The following is a 25,144-nucleotide window of genomic DNA, read 5'->3' as shown; positions in this document are numbered from 1 at the left end:
TTAAAAAATTGATCACTTTTTATTTATATATTGCTCATAATAGATAGGTCAATTGTGCTCTTTTTCAAATGTTTATTAGAGCTTTTCCTTATTGGTGCAAAAAAATGTTATGGATATCTTATGTATTTGGGAATCTTATAATGCAAAATACACAACTTAAATTCAATTTGATAAATATTCATAGTTGGATTTTTTTTTTTTGCTGAAAATTTTGATTATTCTTCATTTATTGTTTATAATAGATGGGCCAACTATGTAATTATTTAACATTAAAAATTTTGAACAAGAGGCAAAGAATCTAATTAGATTCTAGACTTATAAGCGTAGCCCTAATTAATCTAGCCAAAAAATAAAATAGCAGTACATGTTATATAGCATCATATAGAACTTGTTTCATTTTCTACAACAACTAAATTAGAGTTAGTATAATAAATTATCTTTGACAAGTTTTATTTGATTTGGTTTGCGGCATGTCCCATCTTAAAAGTTAGGCCCCAATAATGAACAATAATTAAACCATATGACATATGCAGCACTACTAATGAAGCTCATGAATAACTTTGTTAATCAACCTATCTAATTATATATATAATTAAAGATTTACCAAGGTGCAATGAATCTATAAATTTTTATTTTTTTAAAGATCAAACTTATAATAGAATATCGTATTGATGAGTACTGAATCTAGTTTGAAGTAAATTTTTTTAACCTATTTTCAATTTGTGTTTTAGAATTTAAATTAGAAAATTACTTAACAACAATTAATCTTTTTTTGGTAAAATTGCTTAAGAGCACCATTTCATAGTTCTTTGAATTCTAAGTTGAAGTACCATTTTGGAAAAATCCTAAGTATATGTCATATGGGGAAAATCAATAGACATTAATGTTTTAACAATTTATTCATTAGACTTTTCAATTAATCTATTTACTTTCTTGGTGGAAATTGAAGTTAGCTCCAAACTCTAGAGTTTGTTTATTCATAGACTTTTAATTCATCTATTTATTTTCTTGGTGGGAAAGTTAGGTCCAAACTCTAAGTTCATTGATTCATTAGACTTTGTATACATCTATTTGATTTATAGGTGGGAAAGTTGGCTCCAAACTCTAGTATTCATAAATTTTTTTAACCTATTTTCAGTTTGTGTTTTAGAATTTAAATTAGAAAATTATTAAACAACAATTAATCTTTCTTTGGTAAAATTACTTAAGAGCACAATTTCATAGTTCTTTGGATTCTAAGTTAAAGTACCATTTTGGAAAAATCTTAAGTATATGTCATATGGGGAAAATCAATAGACATTAATGTTTTAAGAGTTTATTCATTAGACTATTCAATTAATTTGTTTGCTTTCTTGGTGGAAATTGAAGTTAGCTCCAAACTCTAGAGTTTGTTTATTCATAGACTTTTAATTCATCTATTTATTTTCTTGGTGGGAAAGTTAGGTCCAAACTCTAAGTTCATTGATTCATTAGACTTTATATACATCTATTTGGTTTATAGTTATTTCGTTAAGCTATAAGTAACACATATCACTTATACATACAATTTTGTTTTGCGTAGGTTTTTTTTTTATTTCCCGATCGTTGATCTAAATGGTAGGAAGCTCAAGCAGTGCTCTGGTGACGGTATTATTATATAGAGAGGGAACATCATAATTGGATTAGATGGTGTTAGGTATAGTAGTTCGCCAGTTCGACCTATTCGAATTGGCCCTAGGTGTAAATTAAATAAATTATATACGAAGATATATAAATGTTTTCATATTGATCCAAATCAATATGCATTGCGGGTGACCCCAAAATACTCTTTGCGAGGGTTAAATAATACAACCTTCTACGAGGCTATTCCTATATCATATGATTATGAGTTGCACATTGTATTAGACGCACACTGCACCGGTAAGACATATTTAACGGTGCAATTGTATGTCGAGACCATTCCTCAAATGGGTATAATCGTGGTTAGGCAACCAAACGCGCCTGCGGAGCAATTGGATGAAGTCGGTGAAGACACCGAAAAAAATCACCTCGATATTGGTGTGGAGGTTCGTGCTATGTCTACGGTCGATTTTAACGAATATCCAGGATCGTCATTCGAACCGTCGGCGTACGAAGCACTTGTTCCTGACACATTTTCGCAGGGAGTTTGCGAAGACGTCCCGAGTGCGAGACCAGCATCATTGTTCATCATTGCGAACGACACATTGGATGAGGGCATGAACATTACAAATGTTGTTCATCTTGAAGACGAAGACATGCATGAGTAGGAAATGGGTGAAGGGTTAAATGATGTCCCAGATGATGTGAACTTACCCCATCGTGACATGGACGACGCAACGTTTGACCCCCAATTCATGGGCGAGCTTCCAATGTACGATCATATTGACCTAGATGCTACAGATTTAATTGCGGTGGATGAGCTTCCTATACGTGTGACTCGTTGGGAAGAATCCTCTGAGTTGAGTAAGGGGATGCTCTTCGGATCGAAGGATCAGCTGATCGCCGTAGTGCGAATATATCACGCTCGCACCCACCATGAATTCCATGTCGTGCGATCTACCCCTAATTTATGGGTTGCTAGGTGTAAGGACCACGATTGCGCGTGGAGATTGCATGTCATGTATCGGATGATACACCGTTTATTCGAAATCATCCAATATGGTGGTCCGCACACGTGTCTGAATGAACTTCTGTCGCAGGACCATAACCAAATCACGTCGTCCCTCATTGCCGGGGAGATAGTGAATATGATAAGGGGAGACCCGTCGACGTCAATCGCTACATTGAAGGAGTTCATAGATCATCGATTCGGGTATTCAATCTCTTATAAGAAGGTTTGGTTAGGCAAACAGAAGGCAATAGCCCAAGTATTCGGTGATTGGGAGAAATCCTATGAAACGTTACCGAAGTGGATGGAAGCAGTGCGCATATACAATCCTAGGACTATAGTCAGGTGGAGGTCGACTCCTATTCCAGGTAGCATGAACAGCGCAACCTTCGTATTTGTATTTTGGTCATTTGCAGCATCCATTTAGGGTTTTCATCACTGCCCTCCCGTTATATGTGTGGATGGGACACACTTGTGCGAGAAGTACAAGGGCAAACTCCTTATTGCGATGTGCCCAGATGCAAATAGGCATTTCCCCTTGCATTCGCTATTGTGCAAGGGGAAAGCCTCGACACATGGAATTGGTTTCTGTGTTGTCTATGTTCCATTACCGACAAAGACGACATTTGCCTCATCTAAGATCGGCATCCAGGGATTATCGCTGCAATGCAGCGCAATCCTGATTGGCAACCACCACATGCGCACCACTGATTCTGCCTTCGGCATATGGTGAGCAACTTTAATACGAAAGTGCGGAGTGTCAATCTGAAGTGAATGACTGAGTAAGCGAGAAGGGAGCATAGGGTGAGAAAATTTGACAAGTGGATGGAGAGGATATTCGATGAGGGTGGAGAGCCAGCCAAGTCGTTCTTCGATCAGATCCCTCCTCATATGTGGACTCAGTTCCACGACGGTGGAAAGAGGTATGGGAACATGACCACTAACCTAGTCGAATGTTTCAACGCCATCCTAAAAGGTGCTCGTAGCCTTCCCATAATGGCCATTGTACAACTAACATTTTATCGCGTTGCACATTATTTTAATAATCGACGGGAGGCTTCTCGTAACGCAATATCTGGAAGAAATATGTTGACTTCGCATATATTTCTAGCGATGGAAAAAAGGAAGTTGAAGGCGACTGAACATCGAGTCACGACATTCAACCGATCTAGGGGTACTTTTAGCATCACGACTGCGCAGTAGGGACCCCATAAAGGAAACAATGTCCAAACTTTGAGCATCCAGAGGCGCGAATGCTCATACGGGATGTGGCAATCTTTACACTATCCTTACTCTCACCTTCTCGCAGCCTTCGCCGAGACACGGCTAAATGCAAGCCAGTATGTTGAGCCATATTGGAGCACTGCCGAGCACTATGCGACATATGCTGCGTATTTTCATCCGATTATGCATGAGGCACATTGGCCAGCTTCCTCGTTGTCGAATTTGCAAGCAAATCCTGTATATGCTTGACATAAAGGTTGGCCTAGGAGCTCATGTATACACAACGAGATGGACGCTCGAGAAGGTAGGAAAAATATCACGTGTAGCATATGTCGTCAAGAAGGACATAACCGCACGAGATGTCCGAGAAGGACACAACTTGGGGATGCAGCTAGACCTTCGCACTGACCTATCACTTATAAATTAAATGATGTGTCCTACACATTTAATTGCCATAAAAGGGGCGAAAGAATGATTATGGGTGCTGCCACACGTCAACCATAAGATTATGGGTGCTTAAGAATACTATTACATTTCCAAACATCTTTTGTCATACTACTTTTATCTCTTTGTTTCACACACGTTCCATATGCAATAGATGAAGAAATTTGCCAACTTGTAGCCCCATAATTTCAACAAGTTTTTAGCTGTCATACTACTTCCTCCTTCTAACCAAGGCGATTATAAATAAGTCAGCTGCATCCATTTAGGCAAAGATTCATGATCTTGGGCTCGAGTAAGGAGAGCCTTATTCCTAGATTCCAAATCTAAGATTTCCAAGCCGCCTTCCTTTTTCGGTGAACATATCTCCTTCCATGCTATCGGCTGCCTTTGAGCAATTCAGTTACTCTATTCATCAATGGGGAATAGTGCATCTTGAGAAAAAAAAAGCTCGTTGAGATATTTTTAGTTGTACACATCTAGGATAAAACCTAAGATTTCTGTTCAGTTCCACCCTACAAAGCAGTCGTGACAGATACTTAATTCTGATGATTTTTATGTTAACGCTTTAACTATGCTCTCTTGTTTGCAGGATCGATCTAGGGCCGTCCGATCCTAGTGTTCTGATTATTAGCGATCGTCACCGGTCCAGTCGGGCATGGACCGATTCACATGCTAACGTGTTATATTGCCGAGGGGGCAGTCAGAGCGTACACAAAAGGATAGGCACAGACCCCCGTATTGTTGATTGGATACAGTACGTGGGCTTTTATAGGATATATCATATTGGCCATATCCAGTTGGATTGGCATCTCATGACCATGTTGGGGGAGCGATGGAGGCCGGAGACACACACGTTCCATTTGCCGCACGGGGAGGCGACTATCACCTTACAAGATGTCATAGTGTTGTTTGGGCTGCCGATTGATGGGTTGCCTGTCAGTGGTCGTACTGCTAGACCAGTACAGGAGGGAGGCACCGGTTAGGGGGGAGCACTCCGCCGCATGTGCGAGAGATTGTTAGGAGTGGTGCCTCCAGGTGGTGAGCTTGTTGGTGCCCGCATTCGCATGCGGTTTCTCGAGGGCAAGCTGTTTCTCCAGCTCCCGGAAGCTGCCGCTAATCACACAGTAGCATGCCACACACGTGCCCACATGCTGTGATTGATATGTGGGACGCTGTTCTGCGACCTCTTGGGGAGTTACGTGCACTTGATATTCCTTCCACTCCTCGCGGAGCGAGCAAAGATACGCCTGTATAGTTATGGCTCTATGACGTTGGCGTGACTGTACCGGGAGATGTGCCACGCTGCTGACGTTTCTCACTCACAGATCGGAGGAGCACTCTGCTTATTGCAGGTTTGGGCGTGGGAGAGATTCACATCGTTAGATCCTACACGTCGTAGTCTCCGGCATCTTATTCAAAGGGACTAGGACGGACGCCCGATTGACCCAGCTCCACTCGCGTGGAGGTTAGTAACTCCACTTACAATCCTTTCCTTATATAAGTGGTACGAATATTGAGTCGTACTATGTACTAGTCGTTACACCTTTTTCACTTACGTTTTATTTTGTACAGGTGGAGGGATAAGTTGTTGGCGCCTAATGTTGTGCAACACACGTTGCCCTGGTACAGATTCGAGTTAGACATGCACCGGGAGCATGAGGTAGTCTCGGTCATGTGTATTGATAGTATTTTGCGTTCTTTGTAGATATCCCTACCCACCTCTTACATTTACCATATGTTTACGCGTAGTTTGTACGGGCGCTATACACGGATGACATTTTAGCCGACCTACAAACTGACTATGCAGTTGGGTCCGACTTATGGTTTACTCGAGTGCCACTCATATGTTTTCATATTATCGAGTGGCATCTCCCAAACCAAGTGATGAGCCAGTTTGGCTTTTGACAGGGCATCCGAGACTGCTTCTCTATTTCGGGGGTCGATGTACGTGGGAACGACCTGCACGAGATTGATGGTCGTGGTCGAGGGAACACAAATTGGGCTGCTGAGCACGTGATGTACATGAGTATGTGGGGACATAGGCGGGACTACATTGTACAGGGAGTGGAGGCGGACGGCCCGATGGGTCAGGAGGATCCGTATTATACGTGGTACAGGTCGATCACACGTCGCTTCGTAGATAGGACCGCGGCGGTCTACATGAGCCTCGTACGTATACTCAAACACATACCTAATTTGTTACCGTTTACATTAACAGTTCAATGTCGTAACCACTATTTTCGTATGCTACAGGCTGATGTATTACACCAAGTCGACGTACTATCATCAGACCCCGCTCTGAGCGATTTAGCGAGAGTTGGTTTGGACATTGTCTACGAGGATGGGCGACAGATCCCTACCCCAAGCTGGCCCCTGGCACCACGAGGTGGTTGAGCAGCTCCAGTACAAGGTGTTCGAGCAGCTAGCTCCAGTCGTCCATCGAGTCCGGCCTTCTTACCGCCCATTGTACATAAGGAGTAGGTATTCGGGCCGTCCGCACCGTATGCCCCATCGACAACCGTTGATATTGCGGGACCCTCCAGTAGACTGGTGGATTATTGATCTGACTCTGCCGCGACCCTGTTGATGTCGTACCTTCTAGACGACCCTCTCGATGCAGAGAAGGTGGACGTACCCGGGTTGCCACCTCAGACTCGTCCAGAGACTACATACGACATAGCTCCCTGTCCGCTTCACCCGGAGGTAGATTATCCAGTACTTATGGGCGGAGACGACAGACATGCAGCACATCGACGTGACCGGACGCCAGACGTGGACGAGCAGCCAGGTGAATTCAGATGCAAACGGCAGCCACCCCAACACCGGAGACGACCTCCCTGTAGCACCGAGTAGGCGATGATTGTCATATTATTTCACTTCTACAACATGCATATGTTCATTCTTTCATTTGTACATCATGTATATGTTCATTTGTACATCATATATATGTTTACAACTTCATTTGTACATAATGTATTTGTTCATTACTTCATTTGTACAAAATGTATTTATTTGATTACTTCATTTGTACATCATGTATTTGTTTAGAATATATCATTTGTACATATTGTATTTGTTCTTAATTCTGAATCTATAGAGGACCCCTATGTAAAGTGCCAAGCATGTATCAATTGTATTTGAAGAATGTTTTCTTTGCACATGTGCGTGGATGGATATGCTCAATTTGTAAACAGGACTTTATCGAAATTAGTATAGTATTTTGATAGGTTGAATGTATACAAATCTTGTGAATGTAACGTTGTGAACATACTGGTATCAATTGTATTTGAAGAATTTTTTCTTTGTACAGGTGCGTGGATGGATATGCTCAATTTGTAAATAGGACTTTATCGAAATTAGTATAGTATTTTGATAGGTTGAATGTATACAAATCTTGTGAATGTAACGTTGTGAACATACTGGTATCAATTGTATTTGAAGAATTTTTTCTTTGCACAGGTGCGTGGATGGATATGCTCAATTTGTAAACAGGACTCTGCCGAAATTAGTATAGTGTTTTGATAGGTTGAATGTATACAAATCTTGTGAATGTAACGTTGTGAACATACTGGTATCAATTGTATTTGAAGAATGTTTTCTTTGCACAGGTGCGTGGATGGATATGCTCAATTTGTAAACAAGACTCTACCGAAATTAGTATAGTGTTTTGATAGGTTGAATGTATAGGAATCTTGTGAATGTAACGTTGTGAACGTACTGGTTCCATTAAATTTGAAGAATGTTTTCTTTACACAGGTGCGTGGATGGATATGCTCAATTTGTAAACAGGACTTTGCAAAAATTAGTATAGTATTTTGATAGGTTGAATGTATACGAATCTTGTGAATGTAACGTTGTAAACATACTGGTTCTATTAAATTTGAAGAATATTTTCTTTGCACAGGTGCGTGGATGAATATACTCAATTTGTAAATAGGACTCTGCCGAAATTAGTAGTGTTTTGATAGGTTGAATGTATACGAATCTTGTGAATGTAACGTTGTGAACATACAAGTTCCATTAAATTTGAAGAATGTTTTCTTTGCATAGGTGCGTGGATGGATATGCTCAATTTGTAAACAGGACTCTGCCTGTCCAAAGTATCTAAGAATTTGAATGAAACAAGCCTTAAAAGCATGGTCCAAAATATTTAATATTATGTTACTAGTAGTGGAGCTACTGCTCTTACACCTTAAAATGTTGCTCGAAATAGACCAACTACTCTTCCACAAGGCTAGTCTTGTCATTTGATGGGATGCCATTTAGGGCTTAGTAGTGCATATACAAACATCGGTCATAAATATGTGCATATATACACACAAAGACTCATTCACAAAAACATATATACATAAGTATAAATATATTGCAATAGTATAATCATTTAAAACGAAATGAAAGGTGCATACTCCTAAGGAACATCTCGTACGAGCATCAAGTCCCCCTCCTTATCTTCATAAGTGAGCACGAATTCAGATGATCCATTTAAAAACTTGGTGGCCTTTCTTGATTGCTCACTCTCTCCACTCGAACCTAGTTACACAATCATAATTACATTTTAAAACTAGAAAGACATTATCTATGCAACTCATTACCGTCCTAGTCCTACTAATTTGATCTTGATTATCAAAATGTTTATGTCATCTTAAACCACTTGGTTCTAAAAGTTAGTCGTTAGATTGAGGTGCAACAATGATTTAATAATAGTTTCACATCAAAACATTTAAGATCGAATTTATAGAAAATAAGTAAATTATACATTACAAATAAAAAATATAAAAAAGAAAGATTACACTTACGAATGGAAGTGATGTTTGTGGTTGGATTATCTAACATGTCCTCTTGTGCTTGGGCTAAAGTAGCATATATAGAAGAAGCATTTAGGTCCACTTTCCTCCCTATTGACAATCCATCCATGTTAACCTTAAGAAACCCAAGATGTCCTTTTTTTATAGCAACAGTATTGTTCTTATTGCTACCATTGTACACTTTTTTCTTTGAAGTTTGCTTTAATTTATCATCCTCGCATGTTTCATCTTCTTTAGAGGTCAGAGTCTTTACCTGGTTAGCCAAATTGTTCATCCTATAAGCCATAAAAGCGGTTTCCTTACCTGGTTAGCCAAGCAAACTGTTCATCCTATAAGCCATATAGACGGTCATCCTACAACCTGACTGCTCACAAGGAACAAAATTAATTATAGTAATGACTAATGAGTAATATATTAGTTGACACATGGAGAGACAAAATAATGGAGGCAGCCATGATCCCAATCCTTTAACAATCCAAATTAATGGAGGCATATCCCAATCTTTTAGTTATTCTCATGATCAATATTTTATTCTCTACTCTTAATCATTCCAATTTTTTTTAAAAAAATTATTAACCCTTAATAGAAAAAATCGAAACACCCATATCAATAAAAAAAATGACGTTAGAATTTATAGGAAAAAAATGGTGGGACAGAAACAGAGAGAGAGAGAGAGAGGATAATAAAGGAACAAACACAAAATACAAAATGCCAGAAATGCGGAAATTAAAATCTTAACTCCATCAAAAGGAACAGTATGATAAATTGATAGATCATCGACTCTCTTTGTGTTAGAGATAGCGGCAACAAATAGAACATGCTAATATTTAAATATTTCCTACTCAATAAAATATATAAAGATTTCCCTATTTAATTAAATATAATTAGTGTATATTTATAGTGTATAACTGTTATATTAATTTTTTTGATAAAAAAACATTTTTAACTAAATTACAAATTGTAAATTATAAGTGAAAATTTTAATTAATAATTGATTCTTCACTCAAATAATTCAGAAAACAATTTAATTAATAATGAAAACCTGGTGCACAAAAAATCTCGCTCCAAGTAGCGAGATTTAACTAAATTAAAATATAAGTGAAAATTTAAATTAATAATTAATCTTCACTCAAATAATTCAGAAAACAAAATTAGGTGTACAGCACAGAAAATCTATGCCAGACCCTCTCGCAGAGACGCGTGACAACCAAATCTCGTTATTCAAAGTAGTGAAATTTACTTAATGTCAACACGTGACAAATCTTGCTATTTGGAGTAGTGAGATTTATTTAAATTTCGCTGCTTGGAGTAGTAAGATTATGTGAGAGTCATTCTGAGAAATATTTCCCAAAAGGAATATTATTTGATATATTTTTTTTTAAAAAAGATAATGGGGGAAAAAACTCTAAGAAAGACCCCTCCCCGAAGCTGCAAATCAAATCAGTGGAGCCCTCAGCTGCATTTAAAACTAACCATCTGATCAACATCATTCGTCGGCGATCATCTGAGTTTTCATTATCAGTATATTAATTAATCGAAAAGGATAACCAAAAGGAATCGTACATAGTTAGGTGATCGAAATCGATGTGCAGTGAATGCAGTGCCCTACGGTCCAGATGGAGTATCGCTGGCATATACCCCACTGCGTCTTCTTCCCCGCTCAGTCGTAGAACCTGTCAGCATCCTTGCTAACCTCTAAACTTCTCAATAAACAAAGAAACAAATTCCTCCATTTTCAATTTCTCTCTCTCTCTCTCTCTCTCTTCGTGGCAGCTTCCGATCCATTTTTAGCCGATAGAGAGTCAGTAAAAGTCAAGGTTGCATTAGGGGAAAAATCATTCTTTGAAATCTTAGTTTGATTTTATTTATTATCTCAGTTTGATTTTTATTATTTATTATTCTCATTTGAGTTGCCCTCGAACTCCTCCAGTCCCTGAAAGCGCCGTCACCGGTAATTGGCGCATTCTATTTTGCACGGTTAGCGGCGGAGAAGGTATGAAACTTTTGAGCCCGTCACCGCCTCCGGGCCCGGACGGAGACGGCTTTTCAGAGTTTTCACCTTCGGCGAGTCTCCGACATGGGTCTTACCGGGCGAGTCGGCCGCTGACGTCTGAGCTGCCGGATATTGTGGAAGAAAGAGGCGACATAGTGTACGTGGCGGTCGGCAAGTCGATGGTTAAGGTAAGTGCGTTGCTCAGATGGACTTTCGAGCAATTTGGGAACAGGGAAGTTTGCCTTCTTCATGTTCATCAACCTTCTCCCGTGATTCCCACCCTCTGTGAGTCTCTGTCTCTCTCTCTCTCTCTCTGCAAATTTTTGGAATGGTCAGATGGGCGTCGTAGTTTTTTCTCTTTGAATTCTCTGGTATGTGTTTGGGTGCGTTTGTGTTTGGAAACTTGTCGATTGTATTCCGTGGGGGTTTTTTCCGTTTGGCTGCCGAGAAAGGGAGAAGGGAATGAAGTAGATCGTCGACTCTTATGCCGCTTTTTTTAAATGAAAAAAAAAAAATCCGTGTTTGTTTCCAAAAAAGACACAATTCTCACCCAATGAGTTCATCAATCAATTAGTAGTGTTTTAAGTCATGAAAAATAGAGAATCACCATTTCGGTTCATTTTCTTTTACATTTTCTCTGAAACCAAACATGTTGAAATTCATTTTGAATTATGTTTATTTTTTGTAATTGTATTCTGCAGTGGGAAAATTGCCTGCAAGTCAAGCGAATGGTGAAGTGGTGTCTGCCTATAGAAGGGATGAAAAGGAACAAATGAAGAAACTTCTATCTAATTACATGAACATTTGCTCTAGAACAAAGGTGATCTTTCTTTCTTTCCTTCATCTTCTTCTTTTTTGTGATTATTCCATTCGCATTGTGTATTTTTGTTTCTGTCCCAATTTTATTATAAAAGAAACCATATGGATCAACAATTCCTGTCCTGTTGAGTGCAAAACTTTTGAAATTTCACCTAGTCAGTTGGCCGTTTAAGCTCAATACGCCCATTGGTCCATTGTTACTTGACGAACGTTCAGACATGTTAATATGACTAGCGACATAGTTTTATTGGGATGTGAATCGTGTGATGGTAATACATGAATCTGGATGGTTGGAACCATTGACAATAGTTGAAGGTAGACTTGATGCACTGGAAGTTGCTGAGCTGATGCAGTTTATAGGTATCTAGATTATTGATTCTTTAGCTGTCATGCAGGCAAGGTTGTAAATAATTTCAATTAGCTCATGGCATTCTTTCTGCAGATAGAAAAGGATTAACGGAAGTGACCTTATTTTTGTTTTTGTGTAATTAGGTTTTCAATATCACACCTGGAAGAACAACAAACTATATATCTTATCTTTTTATTTAATTTTTTCAAGATGCTAGTTAAAGACATATTTTATCTCACATGCTCATAATCAAGGATCCTGAGACTTGGATTAAGATTATTATAGATTAGAAATGCCATTTGATTAGTATTATTGAAACAATTTCATGTATTTGTAAGTTTTTTGTTAATTGTATTTGAAATAAACTCCCATTGATCAGGGAACATTTTATCTTCAATATTGTCCATATACAGCTGTGTTGTTCTCTTTTCTGTTTTCATTTTCTTCCTTTTTCCTGCCGTTGTCTTCAATCTTGTCAAAGATTGGTCACTTGTACTCCAATTGTCTTTGGTTATTTGGTATTGTAGTTACTAGATCAATAGTGAATTGTAATAACAATGTCGCCTTTCATTGTTGTTTCATTTGAACTTTGAAGGTATATGCACTTTAAGCTTAATGTAAACAGAATCAAACACACTATTATTACAGTACTTGATGCATTTTCTACAATAATGGCTGTGTATTGCATAGGAAAGTACCTAATTGGTGCGATTGGGTTTTTGAAAATTTGTAATAATACTTTATTCATCTTATTCCTAGAATTGCATTTCAGCAATAAAGCATGACATTCAGAAATCAGTGACAGAAGGGTGAGCCAATGGCTGCCTGTCTTATCATGCAGTGAATGATTGAATAAAAATAAAATCTAATGGCTACTGGTATTAGTTTTCATAGTGATATTGAAATGAATTTCTTTCTTTTGTTTGGGGAACACTATAAAATATAAAAAAAAAAAAAAAACCTTTATCTTTTTTCTTCGTAGAATGATAGAGGCACACACTCATCTTTTCTTTCTTTTTATCATCTTAAAGTGGGGTAATGGTGATAGAATTCCGTTTTGGGAGGATATTTGGGTGGGTGAGACATTGTTGGAGGTTTGGCTGCATTTGTTAATTTGTGCTTTCTATTCGTCAGATGTGGCTCTTGTTCTTGGGATTTCAATTTCAAGAGTAGTCTCAATGAAAGAGAGGTCAATAAGCTTACTGCTTTATTGTGTGTGCTGGATTTTTTTTTCCCTACTTTAAGGGGGGATGCAAAGGTTTGGGTTGGGGATTCTTCAGGGTCTTTCTCTTTAGGGTCTTTTATTAATCATCCTATAGAATCTTCAAACCCTAGCCCTTTCTGTTTAAGCAAAGATGTTTAGAAAGCAAAACTTCCCTTCAAAATCTGGGCTTTCATCTGGACTCTTGTTCTTACAATATTAATACGAATGATTTGCTGCATATAAAAAGACGTTATAAAGCTCTCAGTCCAGATGTTTGTGTGCTGTGCAGTGAGGCAAAACTAGACTAATGTTCAATTTTTTTTTCATTGTTGGGCAGCAAGGTATCTGTGGAACACTTTATTCTCTTGTTATGGTGAGGATTTGTGGCTCCACAAAATGTGTGTGATTTTTTGGGATTTTGGGAAGAGTAGAAGAGTGGACCTTTTGGAATTGTGCAGTGTATGCTATTTTGTCAGTTCTTTGGCTCGAAAGGAAGGCAAGAATTTTCAAAAAAGATCAGCACATTTCTCCGAATTTTCTTTGGGAGAAAGTTACTTCTTTCTCTTCTTTTTGGGAACATTCTTTTGGGATTTTGGAGGGTTTGTCACTGTATGATTTTCAAAGGGATGGGAAGATGGTGCTGATGTAATTTTTGGTTAAACCTTAATGGAGGATGTCTTATCCTCCTTTTCTTGTAATTTTTTTTTTCTAGATTTTTAATGAAATTATTTTGTTATCTAAAAATAAGCAGAGTCAGAACTCTGAAGTTTCTCTTTCTGGAAGAAATTGGAAAGTGAAACTGTACCAATTTATCTGTTTAATCTGTCCTCTTTTTTTTTTTTTTTGGTTAGAGTTTCTTCTCATTTTGAAGGAGAGAAGCTAAAATTTTAACTGAAATTTTTATTTCCTTTTATTAGTTCAAGGCTCCATTTTGCAAGCTTCTAAACATTCCCATCTTATTCTTGTTCAAACCTAATGATCCTGATGAGAATTATCTAAAATTTAATTTGGAAACCAGTTACATGTGTCTCAGGGTCTGCATTTGAGAAATAGGGTGGTTGGAACCCTCGCCCCCTTTCTTTTCTCCTGTTAATCCGTATCAGTAGGAAAGTATTATCTAGCTAACACATATGGAGCTTCCATGCATTTAGTCATCTTATATCACAAAAATACATGAATGGAATGCTACACCAACATGACATTTATTTTACTGAATGCTCATTGTCTCAACGACATCAATGCCCTTCTTTTCAAAGTTTGTTTTCAATCGTTGACACACATTGTAGACAAGCTTCCTATCCACTCTCGAATGGAAGCAATTCTCAATAGCAGGGAAGGATAGTTTGGAAAACAAATTCTTGATGAAGTTCATTGCTTATAGTCTTATACTCATTTGTGCATTATATGGTCCAAATGTTTAATGCATGACAATTTTCTTGCCAATCTTTTGGCTCTTAGAAGGAGTGAAGAAAAGTACTGGATTGTTCTAAAATGATTAGTAGAGGAATCCATTTTAGTCAACCTACTTTTCTGTGCCTTCATTCTTCCTGAAAGGCAAATGAGCCTTATTTGTCTGGAATGATTGTCAGTCCAGATCAAGACCTCGTGAATATTCATGACTATCAGACAATTTCCTTGATTACTCTGTTATCGACTAGAATCATTCTTAGAGAAGTTGCCTTGCAGGTGAAGGCTAGCTATATTACGATTGAAGCTGACCAAGTTCATAAAGGAATTGTCGATCTGGTGAACAGGCATGGAGTTAGAAAGCTTGTTATAGGGTCTGTACCAGAAAAGTAAGTTTATTTATCCTCTGAAGATAACTTGGATTATTAATTGGATTTTTTTCCCTTAAATATCTAGTGGGGGCTACTTTATTTATTTCTTGTGATGGTGTTACACCTATCTTTTGCACCCCCGACAATGGTTGTACCTCTTCAGTATATTCTTATGATCGACAATCACAAATTCAAAGAAACATGTTTATTACTGTAACATATTAACCATTATGCAGTTGCCTTTTACTTTTTTCCTCCCAAATTCAAGACATTTTCAAGTTTCTTGGTAAATGAGAAGTGAGAACCTATAATCAAGTGAAAGTGGAAGTCTTGTTGCTGATTATTTTGGTTCTCTAACACAGCTCCCATGTTGCAAGGACACAGGTTCTCTTTGATACAATTATGAAAGAAAAGGTGCCAGTACAAAAAATTTTCTTGGAGGAATCCTTTGCTTGGGGGGTTGATTTAACACGTAATTAGGTTATTTGCTCTGGTGTGGAAGTAATCATCTATCTGGCACAAAAGGGATCTTAAAATTGTTCTCCATTGTTAATTAGTCTTAATTGCGGAAGTTTTTGTGCATTGTTTCTGCATGTTTTTTAGGTTCTTCAGTTGATTTCAGCCACGTTAAGCACATTCAAGTTGTTAATTGCATGTTTTCAGTGCTTTTGTTATCCTTTATAAAATTGTTTATGGATTTTAGTGCTGCATTTGCTGCAGTGCATTTTTTAAAGAAATAATTTTCCTTTTTTTAAGTTTTGAGAAACATTGGTTGTGTTTGCTTCATGGAATGGAAAAGGGTGGGTATGTAATAGAAAACTTTATATGAATCTAATAAATTACAAAATAGTCACTCAAACGAAAGTTTATGTTATTCATCCACATGGAATATCCTTGTCTATTCCTTATTATGGATTAATAAAAAATTTTACATGGTTATTCGCATTACATTTTCTTTTCTAAGCTATTATATTTCCTATAATAGCACCATTATTTTCCTCCTATTCTCTTGTATCATGTAGCCTAATGAAACCATAGAGAGGTTGCCTTATGCAGAGCCCTCTCTCCTGAACACCCCCCCCCCCTCCCACACACACACGTGCAAAAACACCTAAGGAAAGAAAATTTCTTTACTGTCTTGTTATATGATGTTTCCTATGAGTAATATCCTAAAGCAAACAACCTTTTATCTATTGTTGCATACATTTGCCAAAAGCATTGTCCGCTCTTTCTATTCCATTAACACATGATTTGTTTCTATTAGCTGGTGTCATTGTAACTTCTTTTGTGAGTCATGGATAAGGTTTATATGAACTACCATATTGCCTTAAAGGCTGTCAATAACCCCATTGGACTCCCGGTCAATTAGTTCTCTATGTACCTCAATTGCAGTGCAGAGTTCCTTAAAACTCCATGCTCGCTACTGTGCTTGCTATATTGTTTTGGCCACTCCAGGATTCTATCCTAACCTTGTACACCACGCAGCCATGGCCAAGTGTAATGACCTTGGCTCAACTCTAGGGAGGTATTGTTCGCAGTTTTGTCCTATAAAAGGTGCCTCACATGGTTAGAGCTCAGACCATCCTTATAAGCTCAAGATCTCCATAGTACACATCTGATTTGAGACTGTGACTCCAAGCATCTTCTTTTTTTTCAGGAAGAGGGGGGGGGGGGGGGGAGGGGAGCTAAATGCTAAGAATATTTGAAATTAGAAATATTAGTAAAGGAGGAAAAGATAAATTTTGTCAATGTTATGCTTCACAAGCAGATTAAATCAAGTTGACAAGAAAATATGGGATGGAAAAATTTTCACATAACATGCTTGTTTGGCAGGATTTGATGTTTTCTTGAATCATGTTTGATCATTCGTTGTATGAGAAGTTGCCTGAGAAAACTATTGCAAAATCTGTTAATTTGCACTTATTTGTGTTTTGGAAAATGGGTATATTTCTTCTATTGGATTTATATGAAAATCTCCCTTTTATTACATTCAGAAAATTGGAAGACATTGCTAGTGGTTAGTGTAATTGGCAGGTGATATTGGGGAAGTGCAGTCAATTTGAGACTTAGCACAACTTGAACATGTAATTGGTATATTAAGCTTCTTTGTGCAAGAAAAAGAAAAAATAACTGATACTCTAAAGAGTTTCCTACCAACTATGGGAAATTTTCTTCAGAGGAATTCAGAGTGCTACAATATTCCTGATATATTATTTTCATTTTTATGATTACTGTCACACACACAGTAACTCTGTCCCTTCATTGCCCCCTTTATTATTGATATTTATTATGATGTTTGACAAAGCTCTCTTTCTAATTTACAATATTGTTTGTTTTATACAGTTGCTTAAAGGTTAAAAAGAGCTCTAAAAAAGCAAATTATGCTGCCAAACATACCCCTCTATTTTGTGAGATATGGTTTATTAACAAAGGGAAACACATGTGGACAAGAGAAGCTTCAGAAGACTTGAGTTTTCTTGAACCAGTTAGCCAGCTGGAGCATCTAACGACAGAATGGTTTAGATCTAGATCGTTGCAATATGACAAGGGTGACCTTGTAACCCACTCTGATCGTCTTCGATCCAGTTCTTGCTCAGAAGTGACAAATGAATTGCAGGCTAAAATGGGAGGGCTTTCGTCCGGTTTTAACAGTGAAGGTGATCCACGCAATTTCTACAGTTTGTTTAGTCCAGTGAGCACTAGCCCTTCTTGTTCTGGATATGCTTCATCCACTGAAAGAAGAGTGTCCACAGACTCTGACACAATCTCAAAGTTGGAGGAAGAAAGCTTATGTTGCCAGCTTGCAGAAGCAAGGATTGAAGCTGAGGCATCAAGGAATGAAGCAATTGCAGAGATATTTAAGCGCAAGAAATTGGAGTCAGAAGCTATGGAAGCTATAGGCAAGGTAAGCATGGCCTTGGTTTCCACGTTTCCTTTTCAGGAACATTTGGGAACAAATTCAGCTTTTTAAGCTTTCCTATTAACTATCTGAACAAATTAGCTATTTTCAATTTCTCTTTTATTTTTTATTTTTTGTGGAAGAACTCGTAATTGTTTTCATTCCTTTAATTGGAACTTGGTATCTCAAATAACTGTTCTTGTAAGTTATGTCATCCTGTGTTTAAGTTATAAATTTACATTACTTAGCTATACCTTCGTAGCCACCAAACAGTGAATTTTATGAAAAATAAATTATCAAAACCTATTGTTTTGGCACTTATACACATTTTTTTCAAAATTAGTTGATAAGATAATGTTGAAAAGTCCAATGAATGATTCTCCATCGTCTTTCATTTTGTTTAATGAGTCACTGTAATTATATTGAGTTCTAGCAACCATGCAATGAAAATGGAGCACATAGTTATGGTGCATGCAAAGATATGCTGCAATATATGTTGCGTATTTCAGAAGGTCTTGTTATCTTTTTTTCATCAGGTTAAAGCTTTTGAATCTGCCCATGCACATGAATTCAAACTTAGGAGAGAAGCTGAGGATGCACTGAGAACTACAATACAGGAACAAGAAAAGCTCTTAGAAGAAAGAGAAAATGCAGCTAGGGAGCTACAGAAAACCATGAGAAATGTAGCTTTCCTAGACAGTTGTGCACAGGAAGCAAAACGTCGGTGTGAGGAAGCAACTGCTGAATTGAAACTCATCCAAGCATCCATTGTTACTCTGCGGCGTGAAAAGCTGAAGATCCGACGGCAGAAAATTGATGCAGCACATTGGCTTGAACTGTGGAGAAATCGAGGGCAAGCTGGAGCTGCAAACTCCAATCATGTGTTTGGGGTTGTTGAAGATTCGACTGAATTACCAGAATTTTCATTGTCAGATTTGGAGACTGCAACATGCAATTTTTCTGAAAGCTTCAAAATTGGACAGGGAGGATATGGTTGTGTATACAAGGGGGAGATGTGGGATAAGACTGTTGCCATAAAGAAGTTGCATCCGCATAGTAGGCAGGGACAGTCAGAATTTCAACAAGAGGTCTGCTTCTCTCTTTCTCTCCCCTCTCTTTCTTTCTCTCAGAGTGGGTTCCAAGGACCAGGGAAGGGGGATTATTCTTATGATTGTGTCTAGTACTGGTAGCTACTGTGGCTTGGCAAGATGAAAGGAAAACCATATATGTTACTATTTCTTTACCACTACATGTTGGATAACAGGGTGTGATTTTGTTTTCCAATCTTTACATCTCTACTGCTTGTATGATGCATGCAGGGTCAACTGGTCAAGTTCTTGGCAAACTACAACATCTGAGTCATAGGATTTATCTTTTCATTTTCTCAATCTCAACTTTCCTGCTGTATGGGTCATGCAGGTTCAAGTTCTTGGCAAATTACGACATCCTCATCTAGTGACTTTAATTGGCGCATGCCGTGAAGCCTGGTCCCTTGTTTATGAGTACTTGCCAAATGGAAGTCTCCAAGATCAACTTTTCCGCAAAAGCAACAATGCTTCCCTAACTTGGAAGATCAGAACAGGGTTAATTGCTGAAATCTCAAGTGCTCTCCTCTTTTTGCACTCTTCCAAACCTGAAAAGGTTGTCCATGGTGATCTGAAACCTGAAAACATCCTTCTTAATTCTAAGCTCAGCTGCAAGATATGTGATTTTGGAATTTGTAGGCTGGTGCCTGAGGAGACCCTTCGTTACCCAAGTTTCCGCAGATATACTGAACCTAAAGGAGCTTTTCCATACACAGATCCAGAGTTCAATAGAACTGGAGTCTTGACACCAAAATCTGACATCTACTCCTTTGGGCTCATCACATTGCAGCTACTCACTGGAAGGCGTCCAGTGGGGTTAGCAGGTGAGGTGCGTAAAGCAGTGTCATGTGGGAAATTAGAATCACTTCTGGATTCATCAGCAGGAGAATGGCCGACATTTGTGGCAGCACGATTGGCGGAACTGGGGTTGCAATGCTGTGAAATGAATGGTAGAGATAGACCAGAGCTGACACCAACTCTGGTTAAGGAACTGGAGCAATTGCACTGCTCAGAAGAGCGAGTGGTGCCATCATTTTTCTTGTGTCCTATTCGTCAGGTGAGTGACGCTTCTCATATGTACCATAACCAGTCTAGTGATCGCCTACTTGTTGGCATGGCTTGCGCTTGGTTTGAGCTTGAACTGAGCTCAAAGGCATTGATTTGCAGTTGCCTACTAGTTGGCATGACCTTGACTAGTTATTGCCTTTATCATAGATGCATAGATTTCTTATCATATATTTTTCTTGTTTCATTTAGTTTTTTATTTCATTCTCATCCCATTCCATTTCACAAATCAAACTGAACATTGAGTTTGAATTTGTTTGGAGTAACAAATTCCATGTCTTTATGAGATTTGTCATCTCATGGGGAGGATGCTATGTTTAATGTTGCTAACGTATATCTAATAATTGATTATTTTCAGGACATTATGCATGATCCTCAGATAGCAGCGGATGGGTTCACATATGAAGGAGAAGCTATGCGTGGATGGCTGGAGAATGGCCGTGAAACTTCACCAATGACCAATTTGAAATTGAATCACTTGCATCTTACTCCTAATAATGCACTTCGCCACGCAATTCAAGATTGGTTATGTAAACCTTGAGACCTCATCTGTATTTGAATGTGTAGTGTAGTAGTCTCTTTGTTATATATATTTATATAGATGTACATGCATGGTGCTGTCAATGCTGTGTTGTTGGGGCATTACTGTGCTACCAGTTCGGATCTGTTATAGTGGCAGATAGTCTCCATTTTCATTTATTTCTTTCTTTCGTGTTCATTTTTTCAAAGAACATGAATTCTCAGAAACAATTAGAACAGGGGAAAGGAACTACAGCAACGTGTGAAATGGAGAAATCAAGAAAAACATCAGTAGCCATTGCACCAACACATAGGAGACTAGAAAAATACTTTTTATTTATTTTTACTAGAAAATACTTTTTATTTGTTGTCTCTCCGACTGGGCATAATGCATATATCTTAAATGGATTATGAACACGAGTTGCATTTATATTTTGTGGAACATATAAATACCTAATAATGAATCCCGTTATTTCAGACGTCTCCCTTACTCCTGAGACAAGCCATATAGGTGAAGTTCAAATGGAATATGGAGGAAAGTAGGACACAACTTTAGAATTGGCAGGATTATTTGTAGAGACAAAATCCAGCCGAGACAGCGTCCAAAAACATCATATACAAAAGCAGCCTTTATCCCAACTCTGAGTCATGCCACAGCTAACTTCTTTCAATTCTATAATTTAATCCTCAGTATCTCTTGGAGGTTTCATCTCCCACATAAAGCAGAGATGCAGTTGTTAGACTGTCATTGTCTTTAAAGGGATGATGATCTTCGTAGGCAATCGGAGTACCAGGCTCATTTTTCTCACCTCCCAATAGCGGTTTTGGCTCTCCCAAGCAATCCCATTGATGCAATTCTCCTTCCCTGAGAAGTTCCTCTTTAGGAGCCATGTTCTCTTTGAAACTTGTCTGGGTCTTAGATTTCCCAAGAAGCTCACCATTGTAGAAACCATTTGAAGAGTTTGAATTCCCCATTATCTTTCCAGAAACCAAAACAGCATCCTCGTGGCTACTCTCTGATCTTTCAATGCTAGTTTTGATCGATCCTCCATCAGTCAAGGATGGGGACTGGTTTTCTTGGTTTCCATGATTGTTGAAGTGAGAATTACTCCTTTCATATGCTCCAACTGATGCTTCCTGCAGAACGGCTTGTGCTGAATAAGACGTATGGGAGAAGCTGCCAAAGCCTTGAATTCCTCTCGTAAGTTTTCGAGCTCTGTCCCTCTCTTCTTTGAGGAGAGGTCCCTGCTCAAGCAACATTAGTATCCTCTCTGATTTCTTTCTTACAGTGAGGCCCCAGTTGAACCTGCAGATGAAATGCCCACATAGTTTTGTGATTTTCCGAGGAAGTTTTATGGCAAAAAGAATATACCCAAATCGGCAAAGGCAAAAATATTCGACCCTTTCTCGTCGATGTGCTGAAAGTTTCCCATCTGCCTAATAACATCCTCATCACTCTGAAACTCCTCTGCAACACTTTCTGGTCCATGAGTAAGCAAGTGTTCAAGCACTACCAGAGCCTTGTGAGAGGTCCTCCAGTTCTTTCTATCAAATTTCAACAATCTGATTCGCACAGGGAATGCCATTAATCAAAAAATCAAAATACAGTAAAATCATAAATTCATATATAGAAGGGAGAGATCAAAAAGTCAAAAGACAAGAAACCCAGTTTAGATTACAAACTTTTTGTGCAGAATTTCGACAATTCTCCAATAATCATCGAGTTCAAAAGCCGCCCGCGATATCAAACCCATGGTACGGGTGTCCGGTGACCACGGATTTCCATTGGTGGCTTCTTCTGTCAATCTGCAAACATCAGAAAAGAAAAATCAATCAAGCAGACGACTACATCAAAAGAAAACAAAAACCCAGATCAAACAACAATCCCAAACAGAAAATCGTGGATGAAAAAAAGAAACAACTGCGTGCGAGGTCAGAGAACTGACAATTCTGCAGGGGTGACATCGGTGAGAGCTAATCGAGCAGTCTTGATCTTCTCCTTGAGGAAGAAAGAAGCTTGTTTTTTCAATTCGTGGAAAAAGGGAGTGCCCATGTTCCCACTGCTGCTGCTTTTGCTTAAGATCGACATGTCTGGTTTCCAAGAAATCGCAGGAGAAACTCTCAAAAAGAAGAAGAAGAAAGTAGAAGAAAAGGAAACAATCTAATTAAGCTGAGTTTCTTTGTTTCTTTTTCTTGAAGAGCGGTAGAATTGGGGGTCGGCGGAAATCTAACGAATCCCATACATATTAGGCAACCATTAAACCACCTACTCAATCAAAATAAATGCATTAAACAAACCAACTGGGCATGATTGTAGATGAAAAAAGCGGGACTAGACGAGACGAATTCAATGGAAATAAGAGCGATGGGCTAAAAAAGAAAGAAAAACAAAATTGAGTAGGTCTGGTGTCATGTTTTCTATGGATCATTTCTTGGACTTTGGAAATTCCAAGATTAAATTTTGAGAAAGAGAGAGAGTGAAAGTCAACAACTGTGGTGGAATTCGGGCTGTGGGTTTGAATTTGAAAAAGCGTGCGCAGTTTATTGATTCCTCCAAGAGAGGCTTTGCAACTTCCACGCAGGATTTTATGTATTTTTTATAGAGACTGGGAATGACAAAAACATTTGGACCTGTGAAAACGCACAGAATATTATCCTTTTTTAATGTACAAATAAATTAATTAAAAATTTTATTAATAGTAATTTTTAATTAATAATATATTAATTTTAGATATAAAAATATCTTTTGCAGCCTATCGCTTGAAAAATATTAGAAGGATTTCACTTTTTTGTATTTGGCTATCAAAGAAACTGAAAAAGAAAATAAAAAAAAAGATATTACAAATTAATAGACAAAATTTTAATTTTACGTACCCTTAAATTTTTTTTTTCTTAATTTTTAATTTTATTAAAATAATTTTTTAATGCTATTTAATATAAAGAGAAAATATAGTGAAAAATAAAGTTTCTTTTTAATTTTTTTTCTTTTCTTTTCTTTTTCCAAACAAAATTCTTGACCGAAACTGATCCTTAAAGTAAAAGACATTGATCTTGGCAAATAGGCAAACCTCATAAGCGATTAATGTCTTTTTCTTGAGATTTCAATTCCAGGTAGATACACTCACGGAGTTAGCGGTACCTATGGATGGTGAGAGTTTACTCTATGAGTTAGCGAGGATCGTGGATGGTGAGAGTTCGCTTTGTGAGCCAGTAGGGACCATGGATGGTGAGAGTTCTCTGTAAGCCAGTAGAAATCGTGAATGATAATGGAGATGTGTCTCGGGGGTCGGGTTGGTCGAACGTCCAATTGATGCACAGAAGTTGTGTCTGCACTCTGAACTTTGCCCTGATCAGCGAGACTTGGGGGCGGAGGACACTGATTCGTAGGTTTGGTGCCGCACTAGGGGGTCTGAAGGGCTCGTTGGTGGCTGGAGTTCCTATGTAATAAAAAAAATAAAAAAAAATAATTTTGGCAATTAGATTCATAACTAAAACTATACTTTTTTATGATATGCTCTTGATATTACACAGGTAGTATTTGTCTAAAATTCATCTTATTAGCAAAAAGAGTAAGTAAGAATTAACCCATGACAAAGTCTAAAAATATGAAGAGTATAAAAAATACATGGTAAGTAGTAACTAAACGCAAGCTAAAGAATAATTATCATTACCTGTTTTAGAATATTGTCCAACAAATGAGTTTGCAAGTAATTCGAAGTTTCATAAATATTGTTGCAATAAAAATCAGAATTTTATTATTTTTGTTCCAATTAGATATAGATGTAAAATTGAAAACTGGTTTCCATTTGATAGAGATATCTCTTTTGCTTTCAAAGTAGGTAAGGTAAAATGTAAAATGTAAAATGAGCTTAATAAGGGTAAAGAAGGAAAAAAAAATCAAAGGCAAATGAATCATGTTGTACTATATAATTAAGAGTAAAAAAGAAAAAAATATTTTCGAAGGCAAATAATACCATGTTGGTGACATAAAATTAAGGGCAAAATAATGAAAAAAAATTTTAAAAAATTTATGTAAAAGAAGGACAAAATGGGAAAAAAAATTCAGCCACATCATGTGTTGGAAGCTAGCAAATCTTGATTGAGGACATAATTGAAAAAAAAATAAAAATTTAAAGGTATTATGTAAATAAGGGAAAAATGAAAAAAAAAAAATAATCAGCCACATTACATGTAAAAAGTTAGTAGTTCTTAATTGAGGGCATAATCATAATTGAAAAAAAAAAATGAATACAAACAAAAAGTATTCATGAGAAGGTATGAGTGTCAATAAATTCAAACTTAAAAGAGATATGTAAAACTTTAAAAACCTCGTTAGAAGTATCCGATTGTAT

At 37.6% G+C, this 25,144-nt stretch overlaps 3 protein-coding genes across 4 annotated transcripts; 1 reads left to right on the top strand and 2 right to left on the bottom strand.

Moving 5' to 3' along the window:
- Positions 1 to 8,684: 8,684 nt before the first annotated feature.
- Positions 8,685 to 9,367, bottom strand: LOC131148059 (auxin-responsive protein IAA13-like). Its single transcript, XM_058097795.1, has 2 exons — positions 9,073 to 9,367; positions 8,685 to 8,806 (listed from the first exon to the last, which is right to left on the bottom strand). The coding sequence occupies exons 1-2, from the start codon at positions 9,365 to 9,367 to the stop codon at positions 8,685 to 8,687; spliced, it is 417 nt and encodes a 138-aa protein (XP_057953778.1).
- A 1,376-nt stretch (positions 9,368 to 10,743) lies between these two features.
- Positions 10,744 to 20,972, top strand: LOC131149065 (U-box domain-containing protein 33-like). Of its 2 annotated transcripts, XM_058099131.1 has the most exons (8): positions 10,744 to 10,898; positions 11,012 to 11,359; positions 11,776 to 11,894; positions 15,133 to 15,242; positions 17,568 to 18,129; positions 18,660 to 19,211; positions 19,543 to 20,265; positions 20,632 to 20,972. In XM_058099131.1, exons 2-8 carry the CDS (start codon positions 11,077 to 11,079, stop codon positions 20,812 to 20,814), a joined length of 2,532 nt encoding a protein of 843 aa, XP_057955114.1. In that variant the 5' UTR covers positions 10,744 to 10,898; positions 11,012 to 11,076; the 3' UTR covers positions 20,815 to 20,972. The 2 variants fall into 2 exon arrangements, with proteins under 2 accessions (XP_057955114.1, XP_057955115.1); XM_058099132.1 differs by lacking the exon at positions 10,744 to 10,898 and having other exon boundaries at positions 11,126 to 11,262.
- A 133-nt stretch (positions 20,973 to 21,105) lies between these two features.
- Positions 21,106 to 23,361, bottom strand: LOC131149066 (ENTH domain-containing protein C794.11c). Its single transcript, XM_058099133.1, has 4 exons — positions 22,739 to 23,361; positions 22,476 to 22,598; positions 22,194 to 22,355; positions 21,106 to 22,098 (listed from the first exon to the last, which is right to left on the bottom strand). Exons 1-4 carry the CDS (start codon positions 22,879 to 22,881, stop codon positions 21,480 to 21,482), a joined length of 1,047 nt encoding a protein of 348 aa, XP_057955116.1. The 5' UTR covers positions 22,882 to 23,361; the 3' UTR covers positions 21,106 to 21,479.
- Positions 23,362 to 25,144: the final 1,783 nt, after the last annotated feature.

This window comes from Malania oleifera, chromosome 2, assembly GCF_029873635.1.
Source record: "Malania oleifera isolate guangnan ecotype guangnan chromosome 2, ASM2987363v1, whole genome shotgun sequence".
Classification (NCBI taxonomy): domain Eukaryota; kingdom Viridiplantae; phylum Streptophyta; class Magnoliopsida; order Santalales; family Ximeniaceae; genus Malania; species Malania oleifera.
Note: the sequence above shows the minus strand (reverse complement) of the source record. Positions and strands in the feature narration are given on the sequence as shown.